General features: G+C 45.4%; 1 protein-coding gene across 1 annotated transcript in view; it reads right to left on the bottom strand.

Annotated features, from left to right (window-relative positions):
- The window catches only part of ubtd2 (ubiquitin domain containing 2), a 166789-nt gene extending 147242 nt beyond the window's left edge, over nt 1–19547 (bottom strand). The window contains exon 1 of the mRNA XM_068043406.1: nt 19402–19547. Coding sequence (XP_067899507.1) covers nt 19402–19471 — 70 coding nt within the window. The 5' untranslated portion in view covers nt 19472–19547. The remainder of the gene's footprint in view (nt 1–19401) is intronic.
- Between the last annotated feature and the right edge of the window lie 5048 nt (nt 19548–24595).

Here is a 24595-nt window from a genome sequence, read left to right as displayed (position 1 = left end):
TGTCTAAATCAAAGGAAAGTATCACAAAAGCTTCTCCATGTCTGTACCTCGAGTTACATTCAGGTACAGAAACTGCTCAGGAAGCACAGTTCACCAATAAATGTTGATTTTGAGTAGCTTAGTAACCAGATTGTTGACACTGCACAAGTATAGATCAATTAAGATGTATAGAAGGCCCACTAAAAAATAATACACCCTTACATTTTAACCATGATTATATAAGCGGATAATTACTTCTTGGTGTATCCCCATAGAAAGCCATGTGGCATCAAATGGCAAATGATTAAGTCAATGCATGTACTAAAGTCTTGTGGAGTTCTGAGAGAAATATATGTTGACTGCACTTCCCTTAAAAGAATTAATTATAAAAAAAAGGACAAGGCAACAATAGAAATATAACAATCTCTACAAAAAGAATTGGTGGAACCCCAAAATTGGCTCAGCATATTACATCCAAACTACTTCAAGATGACAAGAAATATTTGGCCCCCAATTTGTAATTCCATCATATACATTTAATTGCAAACCAATGAACAACCAACTAAAAAACTGATTTTCAAATAGATTCATTTTAAAGCTTGGTTTCCCATTTAGATAAAACACTATGAAGATTGTTTCATAATAGAAACTCTGCAAAATATGAGGATGAGCTATGAGGAGAGATTAAAATAAATTAGGGTTGAAGTCCCTGGAATTTATAGGGATAAGGAGTGATTTGATCAAAGTTTTTAAGATATTAAAAAGGGAACACATAGGGTAGATTGGGAGAAACTAGTTTTGCTAGTTATGGGCATTCAGGACGAGGCAGCATGGTCAAAAAAATTGGAGCCAGATCTTTCAGGAGTGAAATTAGGAAACACGCTAAGGGTATTAGAAGTTTGGACCTCTTCCACAAATGGCAATTGGTGCTAGATCAACTGTTAATTTAAAAGCTGAGATTGACAGATTTTTGTTAGCCAAAGGTAATATGGGAGACTGGGTATATGGAATTAAGTCGCAGATCAACCATGATCTCATTGAATGGCGTGGAACAGACTCGAGGGACAAAATGGCTTACTCCTGTTCCTCTGTCACAAGACAGATACAATAACCTAATATTTTCACTGAAAATGTGGTCCTCCAACTACAGGTTATCAACATAATTAATTATTTAATCAAGACAGACATTCAAAATATGCTTCCATATGATGCAATGTGTGTAGTGCATGATTTAACCATACACATTTAAACATTTAAACCAAGTTAGCAGGGGATGGGAAACAGAATGCAACATTAGAAAGGAAAAATAAGGTGCACAAAGAATTGGGAGACACAGATAACACTAGAGTAAGAAATAGTAAGGTATTAGGTGAGGCCAGAATAAGGTAGAATGCAATAAGGTCTAAATTAGGTTTACAGTGCACGTTACAGAAGGTTGGGGAGCTGCAGGCATAGATAGTAAATGCGAATATATCGTGGTGATGAGAGACCTGGCTCAAAAAAGGGCAGGACTGGATACTACATACAAGGTGTTCAGGAAAGATTGGGAAGGAAGGAAAGGAAGAGGGGTGGCAGCATTGATTAAGCCAAATATTGTAGTGCTGGAGAGAGAGGATGTCAGAGAAGGGTCAAGGACACAATCTATTTGGCCAGAGTGAAGAAACAACAGAGGCACCATTACACTATTGGGAGTATTCCATAGGCTACCAACTGGTGGGAAAGATAGAGTAGAAATTTGCAAAGAAATTACAGAGATGCAAAAACTAGAGTGGTTCTAATGGGGAACTTTAGTTATCCGAATATCGACTGGGATACTAACATTGTAAAGGGAAAAGAGGAGGAAAGAGTTCCTGAAGTGTATTCAGGAGAATTTTCCACATTAGTATGTTTCTTTTTTCCCCCCAAACATATACATAATTCATAAAAATTTTCAAAAATACATTACAAAAAATTTCAAATTTCACATTTCGCTAAGTACAATAGAGATCAGATTCCTTCGATACAGAAAACGTGAGGTGCCTGACAACACTTGCCATTCCATTTTATATGTAACGTACATTAGCATTACATAGCAAAACACATTTTGGTGCATACAGCCCAAGGGGTTTTACACGGGTTCCAGCCCCTCGGTTCACTACAGCAGGAGGACCTGACACACTGGCCTTTCCCCACTGAGCCTTTGCGGCGGCTGCCCCAAGCTTTAGTATGCCCTTCAGCACGTAGTCTTGGATTGTGGAACGTGCAAGTCTGCAACACTCGGTCGTGGACAACTCTTTGCACTGGAAGATCAGCAAGTTTCGGGAATACCAAAGTGCGTCTTTCACCAATTTGATGGTCCTGCAGCAGCAGTTATGTTCATCTCGGTGTGCATCCCTGGGAACAGCCCACAGAGCACAGAGTCCTGTGTGACGGAGCTACTCGGGATGAACCTAGACAAAAACAGCGGCATCTTTCCACACCTGCTTTGCAAAGGCATATTCCAGAAGGAGGTGGACAATGGTGTCTTCCCCACCATAGCCACCTCGAGGGCAGTGTGCTGAGGTGGTGAGACTCTGGGCATGCAGGAAGGATCTGAGGGGGAGGGCCCTTCTCACCACCAGCCAAGCTACATCTTGGCGCTTGTTTGAAAGTTCTGGTGATGAAGCATTCTGCTAAATAACTTTGGCAGTCTGCTGGGGGAATCATCCGACAGGATCCACCATCTCCTTTTCCCATAGGGCCTTGAAGACATTCCATGCAGACCACTGCCTGATGGATTGGTAGTCAAAGAATAGGCGGTACGGCAACAGTCCAACTGAATGGAGTGTTCCGCGACAATGTGGCCAGACCTATCCTTCGCAACACCTGGGACAGACAGATCCGCAGCACATGGTGACACTTGGTGTTTGCGTGCTGGGGTTCTACGCACAGTCTGATGCAGCCGCACAAGGAGGTGGCCATCAGGATGAGGACGATGTTGGGTACGTTTTTTCCCCCTTTACCCAGAGGTTTGATCATTGTGTCCTTGTGGACACGGTCCATTTTCAACGTCCAGATAAAGTGGAAGACGGCTCAGGGTGACTGCCACGGAGCAGGAGTGGGGTATGGGCCAGACTTGCGCCACGAACCGTAACAATGCGAGTGCCTCACACCTGATGACTAGGTTCTTACCTGCAATGGAGAGAACAAGCTGCGCCCACATGCCCAGTTTCTGTTTCACCATGGCTACAAGCTCCTTCCAGTTTCTGGCCCATGTCCTGGCTCCTCCAAACCATATCCCCCAGCACCTTCAGGTAGGCTGACCTGAGGGTGAAGGGAACAAAGGATCGGTCAGCCCAGTTCCCAAAGAACATGGCCACGCTCTTGCCAAGATTTACCTTGGCTCCAGAGGCCAATTCGAACTGATCACAGATGCTCATCAGCCTGCGAACATACACACAGGGAGGCTTTGACCTGTGTGCCTGCGCTGCCTGTGATCACCACCCCTCTTATGTCCGCATCCTTCCTAATGGATGCAGCAAAAGGTTCAATACATCAAACGAACAAGACTGGGAGAGAGGACAGCCCTGTCTGACACCAGATTTGATTTGGAAACTTGCCAATTCCCACCCATTAATTGAGACTGTACTACTGATGTTCGTGTCGAACAGTTTGATCCAAATGCGGATTCTCTCCCCAAACTCCATTTCGGAGAGGACGTCCACCCTGTAGTTTTGCGATATCCTATCAAGAGCCTTCTCCTGGTCCAAGCTGATGAGGCAGGTGTCATGCTAGTCTGCCACCTGCCAAGAATAAGGCACATTAATTTTGTCACGAACATTGATTTTAAACTGTTACTGGAGTGAAGAAAGGTCTTGTTAAATCGATCAGCCGTGGCCGGAAAAGACATTTGCATATTAACAGATGGCGAGTGGAAAGACAAAGGACCATTCCCTGACATATTCAACCCACAATAGACCTTGAATACCAGGTATTATAAGCAAGAGGAGCATTCCAGAGATTGCGAAGGTGATACAATCCAAGATATGGTCAGACCAGTTAGTCACATGACTAACCTCCTTGGCAACATGGGTTTTTTCGGAATTGTACAAATAGTTTGAATTCAGTGCCTGTTTACACCTGGACTAAGATTGCTCCTGTCTGCTCCAATCTCACAAGCCTCTGAATCCACTGAAGACACATGAAGCCCAAGAAGAGAAAAATCTCCTACAACGAACAAGGTTTAAGAATACTGTGCCACAATAAAAAGCAAGATCTACCTACGCTCAAGGACCCGACAATGAGCTCCAAGAGCCATAACAAAAACTCTTCAGATATTGCCTCAAACTTTTCCACTTCATTTTTTTCTGCTCTTTTCTGTCCATATTTGCATGCGTGTATTATGCATGCATGGGCGGGTCGTTTATCTGTAGGTGCCAACCAAATTAGAGTTTAACTTTAACAAATGTCAACTTTTCTTCTTTAAACCTAAAAAAGCCTGTTTGTGCTGGTTTCTTTACCTTATAATTGGAAAGCAGTGAACAAGGATTCACCAAGGGGGAGCTAAAAACTGTTTAAAATTAAACCCTGTACGATAAGACCCGGTGAAGGCTGAAAGGGAATCCTGGACTTCTTTCTCACCTGGTCATAACACAGGTGTCCAACCCCTGTCCTGCACATAGGCGATCGTATCCCTGAGTAGCGCAAGGTCATCAGAGATCTTCCTGCCAGGTGTTCAGGTGAGATCAGGGTGAATCATCAACTCCAGAGCAGACTAGACCCGATTAGTGATGACTTTGGACAGATTCTTGTAGTCTACATTAAGCAGTGAGATAGGCTGCCAATTTCTGATATCCTCCCTACCCCCCTAGTAGATGAGGGGGATGATACCTTCCCTCATGGATTCTGATGTACTGCTGGCCAGAAGCATACTGTTGTACACTTCCAGCAGGTCTGGGCTGATCCTGTCCCACAGAGTCAAATAGAAATCAACCGGTAAGCCATCGCTTCCGGGCATTTTACTCGTCTTGAAGGACCTGGTGGCCTTTGTTAGTTCGTCCAGAGTTAGCGGTTTGTCCAGACTCTCCTGCATACTGTCATCTAAGATTTCCATAATAGATGACAGGAAGGACTGGGGAGGCTGTGCTGTCCGTGGGCTTCACATCATACAGCCGGCATAAAAGGATTTGCTGACCCTGACGATGTCAGACTGCGATGACGTTACCGAGCAGTCTTCTTCCTCAGGCTGATCACACAGCTCTCTCTCTGTACTTATTGGAAGGAGAGCACGTCTCATTCAGCTCAACGGAGCGGACTCTGGACCGGAAGATGACCTTGGAAGTCTCCATGTCAAAGAACGAGGCCTGCTGGCTCTTCACCTCTTGGAGATCCTCCTTGACCTCAACCCCAATTGACTGCAGCAGGAACAGATTCTGAATTATTTTCTGGAGTCGGGACATTTCCCTCCGTCTCTCTCTCATCCTCTGAACACCACTGAGGATGAAGAACCTCCTGATGTTCGCCTTGATTGCTTCCCACCAGTGCAACGTAGACTCAAAGAAGGGTTTCACAGCTCCCCAACCTTTGTAATCCCTTTTCAGTTCCTCAATGTTCTCTGGGGTCTGCAGTTTTATGTTCAGCTTCCAAGTCCCTCTGTCAAACTGCTGGTCGTCCTGCAATGGACAGTCGGCCAGTAGGAGGCAGTGGTCAGAGAAGAACACTGACTTGACATCATGGATCTGACCGTGAAAGCACGGGGCACGAACAGGAAGTCAATCCTGGAATGGGCAGACCCATCCAGTCTTGACCAGGTGTATCTACGCTGCACTCCATCTGCAGGGGTGCTGAAGACGTCGTACAGCTTGGAATCTTTACTGTTTCCATTAGGAATCTGGACGTAGTGTCCAGTTTGCTCTCATCACTGCCAGATCATCCAGCTGTGTCGATGATGCAGTTGAAATCACCTCCTAGACGTTGCCAGCAACAGTGGAAGCTACTGGAGGAAGGTCAGCCGCTCATTGTATTGGGCGGGGTTGTACACATTGTCACAAAAGCTTTTATTTTTTTTTAAACTAAAATCTTGGACTTCTGTGTTTTAAAAAAAAATGAAAGGAGGATTCTGCTCAGTGAAGGACACCTGCCAAAAATAATTGGAATTCCAGCAATGTTTTGAAAGGAAGTTCAACTTGTAAAAGGACAGGAAGGTCAGCAGTTTCAAGGAAATCACAGGGGTTTGGCCTTTCTTCAGAGCAGCTTGAGTGACAAGGGGGAGACGCTGTGTCTGGACATGTAACTATGTCCAGGAAGGTGCTTTTTTCACTTTGGACCCTTTAAAAGCCTGTGAATTGTACAAAGAGCATGCATTTGAAATATTTGCTTGACCTGCCTGTAGCCAGAGAGAAAAGACCCAGAAAAGGAGACTCGCATCTCTTGAAAAGGAATTCTGCATTTGAAAGGTAGCAGATTCCTGTTGCCTCTGGTCTCTGAAGACTTGCTGCATCCAGTGAGATTCCTGCTGCCTCCCGTGTTCTACGAAAATCCTGAAATCTGAAGAATCCTTCTACTGCGAGACTGCTGCGTCAAAACCCAAGCAGACCTGTTGCTGCACCCTTGATGGAAGACCTAGGAGACACTGCATTTAAACTGCCATGAACACCTACCCATCACAGATTGTTCATCATCCTTGCCTGGACAGACTTCGAGTGGCATCCGACTATTCCACTCAGACTCCACACTGTACCGAAAACATCCCATCAGAACTTGAACCTCAATTATTTTTTATTATTCCTACTGTTCCTAAGAACACAGTTATAATTCAAAATCCTCTTGTGAAACCAGTTAACCATTTCTTTTTGAATGTATGTGTGTGCATGAGGGTTAAGGGAATAGGGGTTTTTTCACGTACAGATTTCTCTCGTTAGTAGTTAAGACCCTAAATTTCTTCTCTAATAAATACATACGAACATACAAATTAGGAGGAGTAGGCCACTTGGCCCTTTGAGCCTGCTCCACCATTCAAGATGATCATGGCTGAACTGATTACATTCCCACCTAGCCCCAATAACTTTCCACCCCTTGCTTATCAAGAATCTATCTATCTCTGCCTTAAAAATATTCAAAAACTCTGCTTTCACCGCCTTGTGAGGAAGTGAATTCCAAAGACTCACAACCCTCAGAGAAAAAATTTCTCCTCATCTGTCTCAAATGGGCAACCCATTATTTTTAAACAGTGAACCCCAGTTCTAGATTCTCCCACAAGGGGAAATATGCTTTCCACATCCACCCTGTCAAGACCCCTCAGGACCTTATATGTTTCAATCAAGTCGCCTCTTATTCTTCTAAATTCCAGCGGATACAAGCCTAGCCTGTCCAATCTTTCCTTGTAAGACAGGCCACCCATTCCAGGTATTAGTCCAGTAAACCTTCTCTGTACTGCCTCCAATGTAATTACATCTTGCCTTTAATAAGACCAGTACTGTACAGAGTACTCCAGATGTGGTCTCACCAATGCCCTGTATAGCTGAAGCATAACCTCCCTACTTTTGTATTCAATTCCCCTCGCGATAAACAATACATTCTATTAGCATTCCTAATTACGTGCTGGACGTGCATACTAACCTTTTGCGATTCATGCACTAGGACACCCAGATCCCTCTACATCTCGGAGCTGTGCAGTCTCTCACCATTTAGATAATATGCTTTTTTTATTCTTCCTGCCAAAGTGGACAATTTCCCACTTTCCCACATTATACTCCATTTACCAGGTCTTTGCCCACTCACTTAACCTATCTATATCCCTTTGTAGTCCCCTTATGTCTTCTTCACAAGTTACTTTCCTACCTTTATCTCATCAGCAAATTTAGCAACTATACCTTCGGTCCCTTCATCCAAGTCATTTATACAAATTGGAAAAAGTTGGGGCCCCAGCACAGATCTCTGTGGCACACCACTCGTTGCCTCTTGCCAACCAGAAAATGACCCATTTATGCCTATTCTCTGTTTCCTGTTAGCTAGCCAATCTTCTGTCCATGCCAATATGTCACCCCCTACACCATGAGCTTTTATTTTCTGCAATAACCTTTAATGTGGCACCTTATCAAATGCTTTCTGGAAATCTAAGTACAATACATCCACCAGTTCCCCTTTATCCACAGCACATGCCCTCAAATAACTCCAATAAATTGGTTAAACATGAGTCCCCTTTCACAAAACCATGTTGACTCTGCCTGATTACCTTGAATTTTTCTAAAAGCCCTGCTATAATGTCTTTAATAATAGCTTCTAACATTTTCCCTAAGACAGATATGAAACTAACTGGCCTCTAGGTTCCTGCTTTCTGTCTCCCTCCCTTTTTTGAATAAAGGAGTCACATTCGCTATTTTCCAATCTAACAGAATCTTCCTCGAATCTAGGGAATTTTGAAAAATTAAAACCAACGCATCAACTATCTCACTCGCCACTTCTTTTATCACCCTAGGATGAAGTCCATCAGGACCCAGGGACTTGTCAGCCCACAGCTCCAACTATTTGTTCAGTGCCACTTCCCTGGTGATTGTAATTTTCTTGAGTTCCTCCCTCCCTTCCATTTCCTGACTTACAGCTAATTCTGGGATGTTACTTGTAAAACCTATAGTGAAGACCGATGCAAAATATCTGTTCAATTCATCTGCCATCTCATTATCCATTATTAATTCCCCAGACTCACTTTCTATCGGACCAACGCTCACTTTGTTAATTCTTTTCTTTTTCAAATATTTATAGAAACTCTTACTATCTGTCTTTATATTTCTGGCTAGCTTTTTCTCGTACTCTAATTTTACCTTCCTTATCAATCTTTTCATCATTTTTTTTTTTTTTTAAAGAGATACAGCACTGAAACAGGCCCTTCGGCCCACCAAGTCTTTGCTGTTTTTTATATTCTGTCCAATCTTCTGACCTGCCTTCCATCTTTGAGCAATTATAGGTTTTTTCTTTAAGTTTGATACTATCTTTAACTGTTTTAGTTAACCAGGGATGGCAGGTCCCCCTCTTAGAATTTTTCTTTCTTGTTGAAATGCATCTATTCTGTGTATTCTGAAATATCCCCTTAAATGTCTGCCACTGCATCTCTATTAACCTATCCCTTAACTGGATTTTCCAGTTCACTTTAGCTCTGCTTTAATACCCTCATATTGTCCTTATTTAAGTTTAAAATACTAGTCTTGGACCCATTCTTCTCTCCTTCAAGCTGACTGTAAAATTCAATATGATGATTGCTGCTACCTAGGGGCGCCTTAACTATGAGGTCATTAATTAATCCTATCTCATTGTACAATACCAGGTCTAGTATAGCCTGCTCTCTGGTTGGCTCCAGAACGTATTGTTCCAAGAAATTATCCCGAAAATATTCTATGTATTCATTTTGGCTACCTCTGCCCATCTGATTTTTCCAGTCCCCCATAATTATTGCTGTATCATTCTGACAAGCTGCCATTATTTCTTCCTTTATACGCCGTCCGACAGTGTGGTTAATGTTAGGTGGCCTGTACATCACTCCCACAAGTAAATTCTTGCCTTTATGATTTGTCATCTCTACCCAAACTGCTTCGACATCCTGGTCTCCTGAACTTGGATCATCCCTCGCTATTGCACTAATACCATTAATTAACAGAGCCACCCCTCCACCTTTTCCTAGCTTCCTGTCCTTCCTAAATTCCATGTACCCTTCAATATTCAGGTCCCAATCTATGTTGTCCTGCAGCCATGTCTCTGTAATGGCTATCAAACCGTACTTATTTATTTCTATTTGCTCTATCTGGACTCTCGCAATTGACTGCAGAGAACTGTGTCAATCCCCCTAACTATACTGTCCCCTACATTCCTTTTTTCTCCCTCCACTTGAATGTCTTCCTGTACCGTGGTGCCATGGTCAGGTTGCTCATCCACCCTGCAGCCCCCACTCTCATCCAAAGAAGCTGAAAGAACCTCAAACCTGTTGGACAATCGCAAAGGCTGAGGCTCCTGTACTCTTGCCCTCTGGGTCCCCTTGCCTGCCTCAGCTGCAGCCACACTCTCCTGTCCCTGACCACTGGCCAAATCAGAACACCCTGTAACAGGGTTGTGACTGCCTCCTGGTAAAAAATGTCCAGTTAAGTTGCCCCCTCCCTGATGTGTTGCAGCGTCTACAGCTCGAACACCAGTTCAATGACTCTGAGCCGCAAACACTTACTGCAGACGTGTTTGCCCTGGATCACACTGGCATCCAGGAGCTCCCACATGCAGCAGCCATGACACATCACCTGCCCTGCCATCCTTAATGTGTTTTAATTAACTATTTAAGTATTTTATTCAATTTTTGCTCTCACTGTTGATTGCGACATCACTTTGATTATTCCCCGCTCCATTCCTCTCTCTCGCTGTGTCTCCGGTCTCTGACTCTGGACTTTTTAAACCTCCGCTCCCACCATGCTTCTCTCTCGCTCTGTCGCCAGTCTCTGACTCTGGGCTTTTGGCACGCTTTTTAAACCTCTGCTCCCACCTTGCTCCTCTCTCTCGCTCTGTCTCCAGTTAATGTTGATGTTGTTGTTGTTGTTGTTTACAGAAACCTGGTTTGGTGTGCTTTATTCTTGGGGAAAAATAGAGTGTTTAATTTGGATAGTCTTCAGTAGGTGGGAAATTCATTTGATACGCTATGACCTGTGGAGTAGTGGGACTGAATTAACAGTGCATTATTCCCGCCTTGGTCGTAACATTGATGAACTGGAGTGGAACATTGTGGTATCTTATGCATGCTATGAGGAGGTGACTGCCCACCACCTCCTTGACTTCAGAGATGGTGAAATTGCCTTCCCACAGCAGAATACCCAGGCCAGAGGAATGGGAATCATTTTCCCCTGACCAGATCGATGACCCATGGGACCACCACCTTGACCACTGCCTTTAAGTGCGGAGGTGCGGTATCGCACACTCCTGTAAAAATAGGTCAGCCTTGACATTGGCCAGGTAACCTAAGGTTGAAACACATCGTGTGGTGCACTTAGCACTACGCACATTAATAGAGGCAATTTTTAAAACTATTTTATAGATTTTAGATTAGACATCCAAAAATCTATGCAAGTTTCAGCTCCTGGGTGTGTTCCTGCATAACTGTGGCATTTAAAAAACTGTCCAAAGCAGTTGGGCTGAGAAAACAGACCTGCTGTACCACAGGGGCGTTGTGCCGTTTGGGTGAAGTTTGGGCAGGGGTTATGTCCTCAGGAAGAGTTTCCTTGTGCTCAGGTGATGTATTTTCCTTTTGTTCCCGTCGAGGCTGTTGCTGTGCCCAGTTTCCCGGAGCTGGGGGGTGGTGGTTGCATCGCTGCTCCTGCTTTCCCGGAGCTGGGGGGCACTGGTTGCACTGCTGCTTCTGGCATCCCGAAGCAGGTGTTCCCTGGGCCCTTCACTGCTTCCCGGGTTTCTCAGTTCGGGGCCATTTGTCTCCTCTATGTCCTTGGTGTTTTGCCACTTCTTTAGTCGATGGCAGCCCTCCTGTCCTTCCCCATCCAAGGAGCAGCCACTGGTGTCTGTCAGGGGCATCAGCCGCTTCCTACTGCTACTTTGCAGTGTGGCTTTCCCTTTCTTTTCTATCTTCTTTGTATGTTTACTTGTAACTATTTGCCACTCTCCGCCTTCTGGTGCTGCCTCTTGTTCCATTGAATCTGCTTTCTCTGGAGGAGGCAGAGGGGTTTGGCAATTTCTGAAGTGTCCTTCACGCTTTGTTTGCATGCCATGCCTTCTTTCCCATTATGTTGTGTACCAGAGGTGGTGGATGGGAGTGAATCTCCTTTGCAGCAGCCCTGGTTGTTGCTCCTGCTTTTATAGCCTGCACATAGGTGACAGAGCATTTTGGGCAGGCCTTGTAGAGATGGCCAACCTCCCCACACATGTTGCAGCACTTGCGCTCTTTGCATTCCTGCGTCAAATGCCCTTCCTGCTTGCAGCTCTGGCAAAAGGTGCACTGCAATCGAAGGCCAAGCGACCAGTTTTGCCGCAGGTACGACACACTTTGGGTTGCCCTGCGTACACAAACTAACCTCGACTTCCACCAATTGCAAAACTGGAAGGAGGGTGAGGTTGGTTCCATTGGCATCCACCTTCAAGGTCACCCTAACCTGCCTTTTGCTTGTCCAGATACCAAAAGTGCCCTTGACCTCTGTGCTGTTTCCAGCCACCTCAACGTACCTGCCAAGGAAAGTGAGTACATCCACCACAGGGATATGGAAGTTGTACATGTACATAGCAGCCAACATTAAAGGAAATCCAAAAGTTTTTAAACAGGTATATAAATAGTGAAAGGGTAGTAAAAGGAGGTGTTGAGATACTGGATGGGCTAAAAATTGATAAAGAGGAGGTATTAGAAAGGCTAGTTGTATTTAAGGTTGATAAGTTACCAGGACCAGTTGGGGTGCATCTGAGGACACTGAGGGAGGCAAGAGAGGAAATTGCTGAGGCACTGACCATAATCTTCCAATCCTCCTTAGATACAGGGATGGTGCCAGAGATCTGGATAATTGCAAATGTTACACCCTTTTTTGGAACTAAGGTGTAAGGATAAGCCCAGCAACTACAGACAGTCAGTTTACTCTCAGTAGTGGGAAAGCTTTTAGAAATGATAATACGGGACAAAATTAACAGACACTTGGACAACTGTGGATTTGTTAAAGGGAAATAGCATTTAACTAAGTTGCTTGAGTTTTCTGATGAGGTAACAGGAATGGTTGATATGGGTAATACATTTGATGTGGTCTACATGGACTTTCAAAAGATGTTTGATAAAGTGCAATACAACAGCTTGTCTGCAAAGTTAAAGCTCATGGAATAAAAATGACAATGTCAGCAGATACAAAATTGGTTGAGTGACAGGAAAGAAATTAGTGGTGAATGGTTGTTTTTTGGACTGGAGGAAGGTCCCCAGATATCGCTCTTAGGACCATTGCTTTTCTTGACCTACATTAATGACCTTGAAATAAAAACAAGAAATGCTGGAAATACTCAGCAGGTCTGGCAGCACCTGTGGAGAGAGCAGAGTTAACGTTTCAGGTCATTGACTTGGGTGTGCAGGGGCAAAATTTCAAATTCTGCAGATGACAATACTTGGAAGTATTGGTGAACGGTGAGGAGGATTGTGATAGACTTCAAGAGAACATAGTCAGGCTGGTGGAATGGGTGGACACGTGGCAGATGAAATTTAATGCAGAGAAGTGTGAACTGATACATTGTGAGGAAGAACGAGGAGAGGCAATATAAAATACAGGATACAATTCGAAAGGGGGTGCAGGAGCAGAAGGACCTGGGATGTAGAGGTGCACAAATCACTGAAAGTGGCAGGACAGGTTTGGCGAGGAATCTTGGGCTTTAATAAATAGTGGCATTGAGTATAAAAGCAAGGAAGTGATGATGAACCTTTATAAAATACTGCTTCAACCTCAACTGGATTATTGCAGCTGATTCTGGGCACCACACTTTAGGAAAGATGTGAAGGCCTTAGAAAGGGTGCAGAGAAGATTTACGAGAATGGTTCCAGGAATGAAAGACTTCAATTGCATGGATAGACTGGAGAAGCTGGGGCTTCTCCTTAAGGAAAAGAAGTTTGAGAGATTTGTTAGTGGCGTTCAAAATCATGAGGGGTCTGGACAGAGTAGATAGGGAGGAACGGTTTCCACTGGCAGAAGGATCAAGAATCCGAGGACACTGATAAAAGGTGATTGGCAAAAGAACCAAAAGGCGAAATGAGGAAAAAATGTTTTTTTTTTAAACGCAGAGTGTGTTTAGGATGTAGAATTTACTGCCTAAGAATGTGGTGGAGGCAGATTCAATTGAGGCCTTCAAAAGGGAACTGGAGAATTACCTGAACAGAAAAAAATTGCAGGAAAACAGGGAAAAGGTGGGGAAGTGGGACGAGCTGAGTTGCTCTTGCAGAGGGCCAGCACAGACACAATGGGCTGTATGGCCACCTCCTGTGCTGTAATCATTCTGTGATTATGATGGAGGGAAGGTCATTGATGAAGCAGCTGTGAATATGGTTGGGCCTAAAATATTGCTTTGAAATATAGAAACATAGGAAATAGGAGGAGTAGGCCATTTGGCCCCTTGAGCCTGCTCCGCCATTCAACTAGATCATGGCTGATCTCATTCAATGCCATTTTCCCGCACTATCCCCATATCCCTTGAAATCTTTAATATCTAGAAATCTATAGATGTCTGTCTTGAACATACTTAATGATTGAGCCTCCAGAGCCCTCTGGGGTAGCCAATTCCAAAGATTCATCACATTCAGTGAAGAAATTCCTCCTCACCTCAATCCTAAATGGCCTACCTCTTATTGAGGCGGTGAGAACTCCTGCAGCAATATCCTGGGGATGAGATGATTGGCCTCCAACAGCTACAAACGTCTTCCTTTGTGTTAGGTATGACTCTACCCAGTGAGGAGTTTTCCCCCCGATCTCCACGGACTTCAATTTTACTAGGGCTCCTTGATGTCACACAGTGTTACATCTGCCCTAATTTCAAGGGCAATCACTTTCACCTCACCCCATGGAATTCAGCTCTTTCATCTATGTTTGGATAAAGGTAATGAGACCTGGAATTGAGTGATCCTGGCGGAACCAATATCAGGCATCCGTGAGCAGGTTACTGGGGAGTAAGCGTTGTTGATAGCACTTAGTCCTTCATCACTTTGCTGATGATTGAGACTAGGCTGATGCGGCGGCAACTGGCTGGATTAGATTTATCCTACTTTTTTTGGACAGCACATAAGCTGGGGTATTTTCCACTTTGTCGGGTAGATGCCAGTGTTCCAGCTGTACTGGATCAGCTTGGCTGCAGTGACTTCAGGAGCACAAGTGCTCAGCACTAAATCTAAGCTGTTGTCAGGACCCAAAGCCTATGCCATATCCAGTGTGCCCAGCATTTATTGATATCACAAGGACTAAATCGAACTGGCTGACGCATGGTACCAGCACTAGTGGGGATCCAGGGGTTGGGTGAGGGGGCAAGCCGTATCACCCACTCGGCATTTCTGGCTAGAGATGGTTGTGAATGCTTCAGTCTTCTACATTATTAAAGTAGAACCTCAAATTTGGTAGCATCCATAAATTTTGAAGCTGTACTTCAGATTTAAAATCATTTATGTAAATAGTGAATACCAATGGACCCAACACCGATCCCTGTGGAACATCATTTCCCACTTTCAGCCCAGAGAAACTTTCAACAGCAAGTCTCTGTTTTCTGCTTAGGAGCCAGTTTGTTATCCATGGCGCATTAGAAATGACCTTTTTATGGTGTAGTTACCACAAATGAGTTGTGAAATGTTAGCATAATTAATGCGGTTATATTGGTACTATATTAATATATTCTATTAACTTTTTAAAAATTAGTTTGCCACATTGTATGGCCATTGATTGTGACAGTTCTACGATTACTCCTATATTTCTAGGTTTGCCTGTACTAATCCAAATTCATTGAATCTTGAGTAAAATAACCAATCAGAATGCCAAATATCTACTGGGCACAACCAGATCTAATAGTCATTGAAGTAATGGATTTGAAATTTGTATTTACTTCTCCCATGCATGGAATACATCAATATTTAAAATTAAGGCTGTAGGACTACAAGCGACACGATCAAACAATAAACAAAAAGTGACACGAGAGAAAAACAGCATTTATACACCTTGCTCATAACATGTGTTATATCTCATGACATCCTAAAGTCCTTCACAATCAATGAACTACTAAAACAAAATCTCAGCATTACAAGTAATATTGTTAAAGTTAAGATGCTCCCTCCATAAAGTGTTGCACTTAAGGGGAAAAAGAGCAGTCCCCCCCCAATTTATTATGCCTCAGCTGCAGCAAATGTTTCTCTCAACATTTGAATTCAATCACATGAACTAAAACATCTCTTTGGAAAATAAATGTATTCAGTTGCTGTATCAAGACTCCAAAAACAAATCAAGTGTTTACAGGTAGAAATCCTATTTGAATCGAACAAAAAGTGACTGCATCATCTCATATAAAATCAGATGCTGAAGGTTTCATCAAGCTTCCAGTACTCAATCATAAATTCCCTCCTCTCCTACCTTACATCTTCATACTTCTCTGCAACTATATTCAAACATAAGATAATTAGATTTAAATTACTTTTATTATTAACAGGGTTTACCATAACCTTTTTTGGAAAAAAGGCCATCTGAATTTCAAGTATATCTTCCCTCAAAGAAAAAGGTATGGCACATGTAGATTTTGTGTACACAAATAGGAATACTTTAACTGCTACTGCTTATTTAAGAAATCAATGACCAACAGGAAGCAGGAAACACACAAGTAACTTTCTTTTGGGCCTCCTTATCTCGAGAGACAATGGATACGCGCCTGGAGGTGGTCAGTGGTTTGTGAAGCAGCGCCTGGAGTGGCTATAAAGGCCAATTCTGGAGTAACAGGCTCTTCCACAGGTGCTGCAGAGAAATTTGTTTGTTGGGGCTGTTGGACAGTTGGCTCTCCCCTTGCGCCTCTGTCTTTTTTCCTGCCAACTACTAAGTCTCTTCGACTCGCCACAATTTAGCCCTGTCTTTATGGCTGCCCGCCAGCTCTGGCGAATGCTGGCAACTGACTCCCACGACTTGTGATCAATGTCACACGATTTCATGTCGCGTTTGCAGACGTCTTTATAACGGAGACATGGACGGCCGGTGGGTCTGATACCAGTGGCGAGCTCGCTGTACAATGTGTCTTTGGGGATCCTGCCATCTTCCATGCGGCTCACATGGCCAAGCCATCTCAAGCGCCGCTGACTCAGTAGTGTGTATAAGCTGGGGATGTTGGCCGCTTCAAGGACTTCTGTGTTGGAGATATAGTCCTGCCACCTGATGCCAAGTATTCTCCGAAGGCAGCGAAGATGGAATGAATTGAGACGTCGCTCTTGGCTGGCATACGTTGTCCAGGCCTCGCTGCCGTAGAGCAAGGTACTGAGGACACAGGCCTGATACACTCGGACTTTTGTGTTCTGTGTCAGTGCGCCATTTTCCCACACTCTCTTGGCCAGTCTGAACATAGCAGTGGAAGCCTTACCCATGCGCTTGTTGATTTCTGCATCTAGAGACAGGTTACTGGTGATAGTTGAGCCTAGGTAGGTGAACTCTTGAACCACTTCCAGAGCGTGGTCACCAATATTGATGGATGGAGCATTTCTGACATCCTGCCCCATGATGTTCGTTTTCTTGAGGCTGATGGTTAGGCCAAATTCATTGCAGGCAGACGCAAACCTGTCGATGAGACTCTGCAGGCATTCTTCAGTGTGAGATGTTAAAGCAGCATCGTCAGCAAAGAGGAGTTCTCTGATGAGGACTTTCCGTACTTTGGACTTCGCTCTTAGACGGGCAAGGTTGAACAACCTGCCCCCTGATCTTGTGTGGAGGAAAATTCCTTCTTCAGAGGATTTGAACGCATGTGAAAGCAAGTAACTAACAACCACAAATAAAGAAACTGAATGTGCATTTTTTGTCCATCTACTCATGAGGAAGGAGGTTATGTGGGAATTCTGGCCCTTCACACATGCAGTTACAATCACAAATTTTCTTTCGGAAACATGCTAGCACACCATCTGCTCCAGCGTGAACTTGATAAGTTGAATATGTGACAATGTTGCACAGAAGTAAGGCCTGACTACAGCAGGAGTGGATATAATGAAAGTTCGCATTCACCCAAACAAGAATCCTCACCAAATGGATAAGACTGCTGGGGGAGAGAAGAGGTGGAAGTGCAAGTGCAGAAGTATCTTTTTCAGAAATAACATGTTAAAGAAAAGGAACCAGTGACATGAGAGCACCACAAGTATTAAGAATTACAACAGTAAGGAAAAATACACGCCATGAATGGCTCTGTTTCAATTCAAATATATCTTCCTGGGCTCCCAATCATGATCCCGAGTTCAGATCCCAACTTTGTTAAAAGTAACATATCTTAAATTGTTAGGAAATCTCTACCGGTTCTCACCCAGGCTGTGGAATGAAACATTTCAGCAGTGGAACACCATCATGAAGATAAGTAGGAAAACAGCCTGGTTCAATTCTGTGCATCACTGAATAGCATCAACAAGACTCTCAGAAAATAGGCAATCACACACTCACAGCCAAAGCTCCAATGAATGCCAGATGATTTTTTGCAGGGTGGGATAGTTTGGTGGTGAAAAGTGACAGAATTATTACAATATAATTACTTCCTAGAAAACAAGAGTAAGAAAAATGTAGCTGTATAACAGTGCCTCTTACATTAAAAACTGCTGAGCACAATTTTTCTTTGTTTAATCAAAAATCGGCAATTTGAAAACTTACAAGTTTAGTCGTGCAGCACACCAAAACAGTCACTTCTCTAGACAAACTTGCATACTAGTTTTGCTGTGAAATTTAGTTTGCAATCCTTTCTTTAAAAAGAGAAAAATATCATGTCATCCTTCAACACCCCCCACCCCCCCAAAAAAAAACTGAAGTTTCAGGCAGATTTATTTTGGGACGATTGATGATTTCGTTAAGTCAAAACGTGGCGAGAATGAAAAGGGTGGTTAAATTACATTCAATACTGGTTCCCCTACGTTAATTACTTTCTTGTACTAGTTCATTAAAAAAGGAGACAGTCCTGTTTTTATTTCCAAACTTCAAGACACGTACAACACTGTTGAGTCATACAGTTTACAAGATACCCAAATCATCAGTCAGGCTTGGGTCGTAAGAATAGCACCGACGTCTGGACTGCGATGTGCTCAGGGATTGTGCAACTCAACTTTACAGTTCATATTGCATTTAATAAGAGGGCGCATGCTTCAAAAAATACTTGTTACCGTATAATAAAACTTTTAAAAATACACACCAGACAGTAAACATTACATGTACACAAATTAACAGAAAAGAACGAAGGAGAACAAAGGGAACACAGTACTTAAAAATCAAGAGTAGCGTCTCAGATCAATTGTGCACCAAATCGTGAAACCTTCAACTAAGTCTCTAAAATAATGCAACCACATCTCGATCAAGTATCAAAATATGTCGACTTTAGGTCAAATGTGATAAGGGAAAGTAATGCTTAGATGTGGGCCGGTGAGAGACAAAGGCAGCAGCCGCCCCTGGACTTGCAGCGACAGAACCCAATCTCACCACATCCTCGATGGGGGAAGCATCCCTCTGTCTGCCAGCATCAGCTGCAGCTTCTCCACCGAGCTGGAGACAGGGAGGGAGAGGAGACCGACTGCCGTCCCGGCAATGGCACTATGGTGCGAGCCCGCATTCTCCAGCGCCTCCCCGGACTAAGCGGCCATCCGGGCCGGGAGTGTGTGTGAGGCCCGCACTCCGACTTCAACACTCACCGCCAGACAGAAGCAGCGAGCCAACTCAATTACATAATAAAAAAAACAACTTGGGAACCAGAGACAGATATGTAAGAAACGCCTTCTCTTACCCCCTGTGCCGTCTGAATTCTCGTTCAAACTGCCTGAGGAATCATGCTGAGTGCCCACACACCCTCCCATGGGTGAGCTCTTATCACTTTTACAACAAACCAACAGCCCCGGCCGGCACTGGCTCTCTCAGACGCCCGCGCGCCGCCGATACCACCCTCCCTCCCCCGGCCCCTCCCCCTCCCAGCGCCGAGCACCGCCTCCTGCTCCCGGCCCCTCCCCCTCCCTGCGTCCGGCCCCGCCCCCTGTTCCCACCCCGTGCCCGGCCCTGCTTCCTGCCCCTTTCCCGTGCGCGTTCCCGCACCCTCCCTGCTTTCGGCCCCGCCCCGTCTCCTTCCCCTGCCCTGCACCCGGGCCCAACACCCCGCACATGCCCCCTCCTCCTGCCCAGCCTCGTCTCCTTCCCCCTCTCTGTGCTTGGTCCCACCACCTGTCCCCTCCTTGTGTTCGGCCCTGCCTCCTGCCCCCCTCCTCGCGTACGACCCTGCCTCCTGCCCCCCTCCTCGCGTACGACCCTGCCTCCTGCCCCCCTCCTCGCGTACGACCCTGCCTTCTGCCCCTTCTCCATGCCCAGTCCCGCCTCCTTCCCCTCCCTGCGCCCGGTCCCACCTCCTGGTGTCGGGCCCCATCTCCTGTCTGCTCCACGCGCCCAGCCTCACCTCCTGCCCCCTTGCAGTGCCCGGACCCACCTCCTGCCCCCTCCCAGCACCCGGCCGCTCCTTCCCACGCCTGGCCCCGCCTCCTGTCCCCTCCTCACGCCAAGCCCTGCCTCCTGTCACCTCCCCCCAGCCACGCTTTCTGCCCTGACCCCTGCTCAGTTCCGCCTCCTCCTCCCTTCCGGTATCTGCACCCGGCCTTCTTGTCCCCCCAGTACCTAACCCCGCCTCCTCCTCCCCCCAATACCCAAACCCGCCTCCTCCTCCCCCTCCCCCCAATACCCAACCCCGCCTCCTCCACCCTTCCAGAACCTGACCCCGCCTCCTCCCCCCACCCCGTGCCCAGACCCGCCTCCTCCCCACACTCAGCTCTGTCTCCTTCCTGCACTCAGCCTCGCCTCCACCCCATGCGTTTGGTTACAGGCTTCGCGACACTCATCAAAACCCAGCTTCTCACACTGTTTTTGCCTCATTTCTTTCCGGCAATGATTGCTTTTTTTTAACTGCAGTGCGTGCTTTTACCCCTATCTTCCAGAATCTTATCTCTTGAGGTCGTTCAAATTTCTGCTGCCTGCAACCTAACTTGCACCAAGTCCCTGTCACCCATCATCTCTGTGCTTGCTGACCTTCATGGGCTCCCGGTGCGTCAATGTCTCCATTTTAAAATGTTCATTCTCTTGTTCAAACCCCCCCATAATTTTTCCCCTCACTATCTCTTTAACCTCCTTCAACATCACAACTTCCTGAGATCTTGACACTCCTCCATTTCTGGTTTCTTGTGTGTTCCTGATTTTAGTTGCTCCACCATTGGCAGCCGTGCCTTCAACTGAGCCCTACATTCTGGCCTTCCCTCCCTAAAGCTCTCTGCCTCTCCTTTGAGATGCTCTTTAAAATATATGTCTTTGATCAAGCTTTGGATACCTGTCCTAATTTCTCCTTAAGTGACTTGGTGTCAAATTTTGTTTAATAAGGCACCTGTGAGCAACTTGGGTCATTATATTACATTAAAGACGCTATATAAATGCACTCTGTTTTTACTACGGAGGTCATTTTTACTTGTTTTATTTCTAATGTTTGGGCGAGTTTTAACTGTAGTGTTTTACTAGTATTTGGGGGCGTTAGTTTTTATTCGTGTTTGGGAATGTTTTTAATGTATGTTTGGGCCTGTTTTCACCTACTGTTTTTACTGTTGTGTTTTGGGAATTTTTTTCCGTGGTGTTTGATAGGCATTTTCACTATCATGTGTAAGGATGTGCTTTCATCTGCATAGCCTAGGTGGTAATCTGGTGGAGTAGCTCGTCTACCCTTTGCAGAACCCATCCGATTTTAATCTAATTAAAATGAATGGAATGTAAATCGGGCCAATTCTATAAAAGGCTGGTGATTTGCTCCACCAATAACTGCCCAGGTGGTGAAGATGGAAATCTACCCTGTAATGTTTTGAATTTTTTTATTCTTTCACAAAATGTGGGCATCGCAGGCTAGGCCATGATTTATTGCCCATTCTTAATTGTCCTTGAGCAGATGGTGGACACTGCAGTCCATGTGGGGTAGGGACACCCATAGTCCTGTGAGGAAGTGAGTTCCAGGATTTTGACCCAGTGACATTGAAGGAACGACAATATAGTTCCAAGTCAGGATGGTGTGTGGCTTGGAGGGGAAATTGTAGGTGGTGGTGTTCCCATACATCTGCTGCCCTTGTCCTTCTAGGTGGTAGAGGTCGTGGGTTTGGAAGGTGCTGTCTAAGGAGCCTTGGTGCGTTGCTGCAGTGCATCTTGTAGATAGTACACTTGCCACTGTGTGTCGGTGATGGAGGGAGTGAATGTTGAAGGTAACTGGTGGGGTGCCAATCAAGCGGGCTGCTATGTCCTGGATGCTGTTGAGCTTCTTGAGTTTTGTTGTTGGAGCTGCACTCATCCAGGCAAGTGGAGAGTATTGCATCACTCTCCTGACCTGTGCCTTGTGATGGTGGACAGGCTTTGGGGAGTCAGGAGGTGAGTTACTCATCACAGAATTCCCAGCCTCTGACCTGCCCTTGTAGCCACAGTACTGATATGGCTGGTCCAATTCAGTTTCTAGTCAATGGTAAGCCCCAGGATGTTAATAGTGGGAGATTCAGCGATGGTAATGCCATTGAACATCAAGGGAGATAGTTGGATTCTTTCTTGTTGGAGATGGTCATTGCCTGGCACTTGTGTGGTGTGAATGTTACTTGCCGCTTATCGGTCGAAGCCTGGATGTTGTCCAGGTCTTTCTGCATCTGAATATGGGCTACTTCAGTATCTGAGAAGTCCTGAATAGTGCTGAACATTGTGCAATCATCAGCGAACATCCTCACATCTGACCTTATGGTGGAGGGAAGGTCATTGATGAAGCAGCTGAAGGTGGTTGTGCCCAGGACACTACCCTGATGAACTCCTGCAGTGATGTCCTGGGACTAAGATGATTGACCTCCAACAACCACAACCATCTTCCTTTGTGCTAGGGATGACTCGAACCAGTGGAGAGTTTTCCCCCTGATTCCCATTGACTCCAGTTTAGCTAGGGCTCTTGATGCCATACTCGGTTAAATGCTACCTTAATGTCAAGGGCAGTCACTCTCACCTCACCTCTTGAGCTCAGATCTTAAATCCATGTTTGGACAAAGGCTGTAATGAGGACAGGAGCTGAGTGGCCCTGGAAGAACCCAAACTGAGCATCAGTGAGCAGGTTATTGCTGAGTAAGTACTGCTTGATGCACTGTCAAAGACAACTTCCATCACTTTGCTGGTGATCGAGAGTAGACCGATGGGGCGGTAATTGGCTAGGTTGGATTTGTCCTGCTTTTTGTGTGCAGGACATACCTAGGCAATTTTCCACATTGTTGGGTAGATGCCAGTCTTGTAGCTGTACTGGAACAGCTTGGCTAAGGGCAGGGCTAGTTCTGGAACACAAGTCATCACTATTATTGCCTGAATATTGTCAGGGCCGGTATCCTTTGTGGTATCTTTGCTTTCAGCCATTTCTTCATATCACATGGAGTGAATCGAATTGGCTGATGACTGGCATTTATGATGCTGGGGACCTCAGGAGGAGGCCGAGATGGATCATCCACATAGCGCTTCCTGCTGAAGAATGTTGCAAATGCTTCAGCCTTGCATTTTGCACCAATGTGCTGAGCTCCCCCATCATTGAGAATGGGGATATTTGTGGAGCCTCCTCCTCCCATCAGTTGTTTAATTGCCCACCACCATTCTTAACTGGATGTGGCAGGTCTGCAGTGCTTTGATCTGATCCATTGGTTGTGGGATCGCTTAGCTCGGTCTATCGCATGCTGCTTCTGTTGTTTGGCATGCAAGTAGTCCTGGGTTGTAGTTCACCAGGTTTAGTTTAGTTTAGTTTAGAGATACAGCACTGAAACAGGCCCTTCGGCCCACCGAGTCTGTGCCGACCATCAACCACCCATTTATACTAATCCTACACTTATCCCATATTCCTACCACATCCCCACCTGTCCCTATATTTACCTACCACCTACCTATACTAGGGGCAATTTATAATGGCCAATTTACCTATCAACCTGCAAGTCTTTGGCATGTTGACACCTCATTTTGAGGTATGCCTGGTGCTGTTCCTGGCATACCCTCCTGCACTCTTCATTGAACCAGTGTTGATCCCCCGGCTTGATGGTAATGGTAGAGTGAGGGATTTGGCCGGCTGTGAGGTTACAGATTGTGGTTGAATACACTTCTGCTGATGGCCCAAAGCGCCTCATGGATGACCAGTTTTGAGTTGCCAGATCTGTTCGATATCTATCCCATTTAGCACAGCGGTAGCGTCACACAACACGATGGAGGGTATCTTCAATGTGAAGATGGGACGTCATCTCCACAAGGACTGTGCAGTGGTCACTCCTACCAATACTGTCATGGACAGATGCATTGGCAGCAGGTAGATTGTTGAGGGCAAGGTCAAGTAGATTTTTCTCTTATGTTGGTTGCCTCACCACCTGCCGCAGACCTATGTCCTTTAGGACTCGGCCAGCTCGGTCCGTATTGTTGCTACCGAGCCACTCTTGGTGATGGATATTTATGTCCAACACCCAGAGCACATTCTGTGCCCTTACCACCCTCCGTGCTTCTTCCAAGTGGTGTTCAACATGGAGGAGCACTGATTCATCAGCCGAGGGTGGGGGGGATATTAGGTGGTACTCAGCAAGAGGTTTCCTTGGCCATGTTTGACCTGATACCATGAGACGTCATGAGGTCCAGAGTCAACGTTGAGTACTCCCAGGGCAACTCCCTCCAAACTGTACACCACTATGCCGCCACCTCTGGTGGGACAGGACATACTCAGCGTTGGTGATGGTGGTGTCTGGGGCAATGACTATGACTATGTCAGGCTGTTGCTTGATTAGTCTGTGAGACAACTCTCCCAATTTTGGCACAAGTCCCTAGATTTTAGTATGGAGGACTTAGCAGGATCGACAGGGCTGAGTGTGCCTTTGTCATTTCTGGTGCCTAGGTGGATGCAGATTTCCTTCCCTTAAGGACATTAGTGA

This window comes from Heterodontus francisci, chromosome 12 (assembly GCF_036365525.1).
Source record: "Heterodontus francisci isolate sHetFra1 chromosome 12, sHetFra1.hap1, whole genome shotgun sequence".
NCBI classification, from domain to species: domain Eukaryota; kingdom Metazoa; phylum Chordata; class Chondrichthyes; order Heterodontiformes; family Heterodontidae; genus Heterodontus; species Heterodontus francisci.
This window is presented reverse-complemented; position numbering and strand designations above follow the sequence as displayed.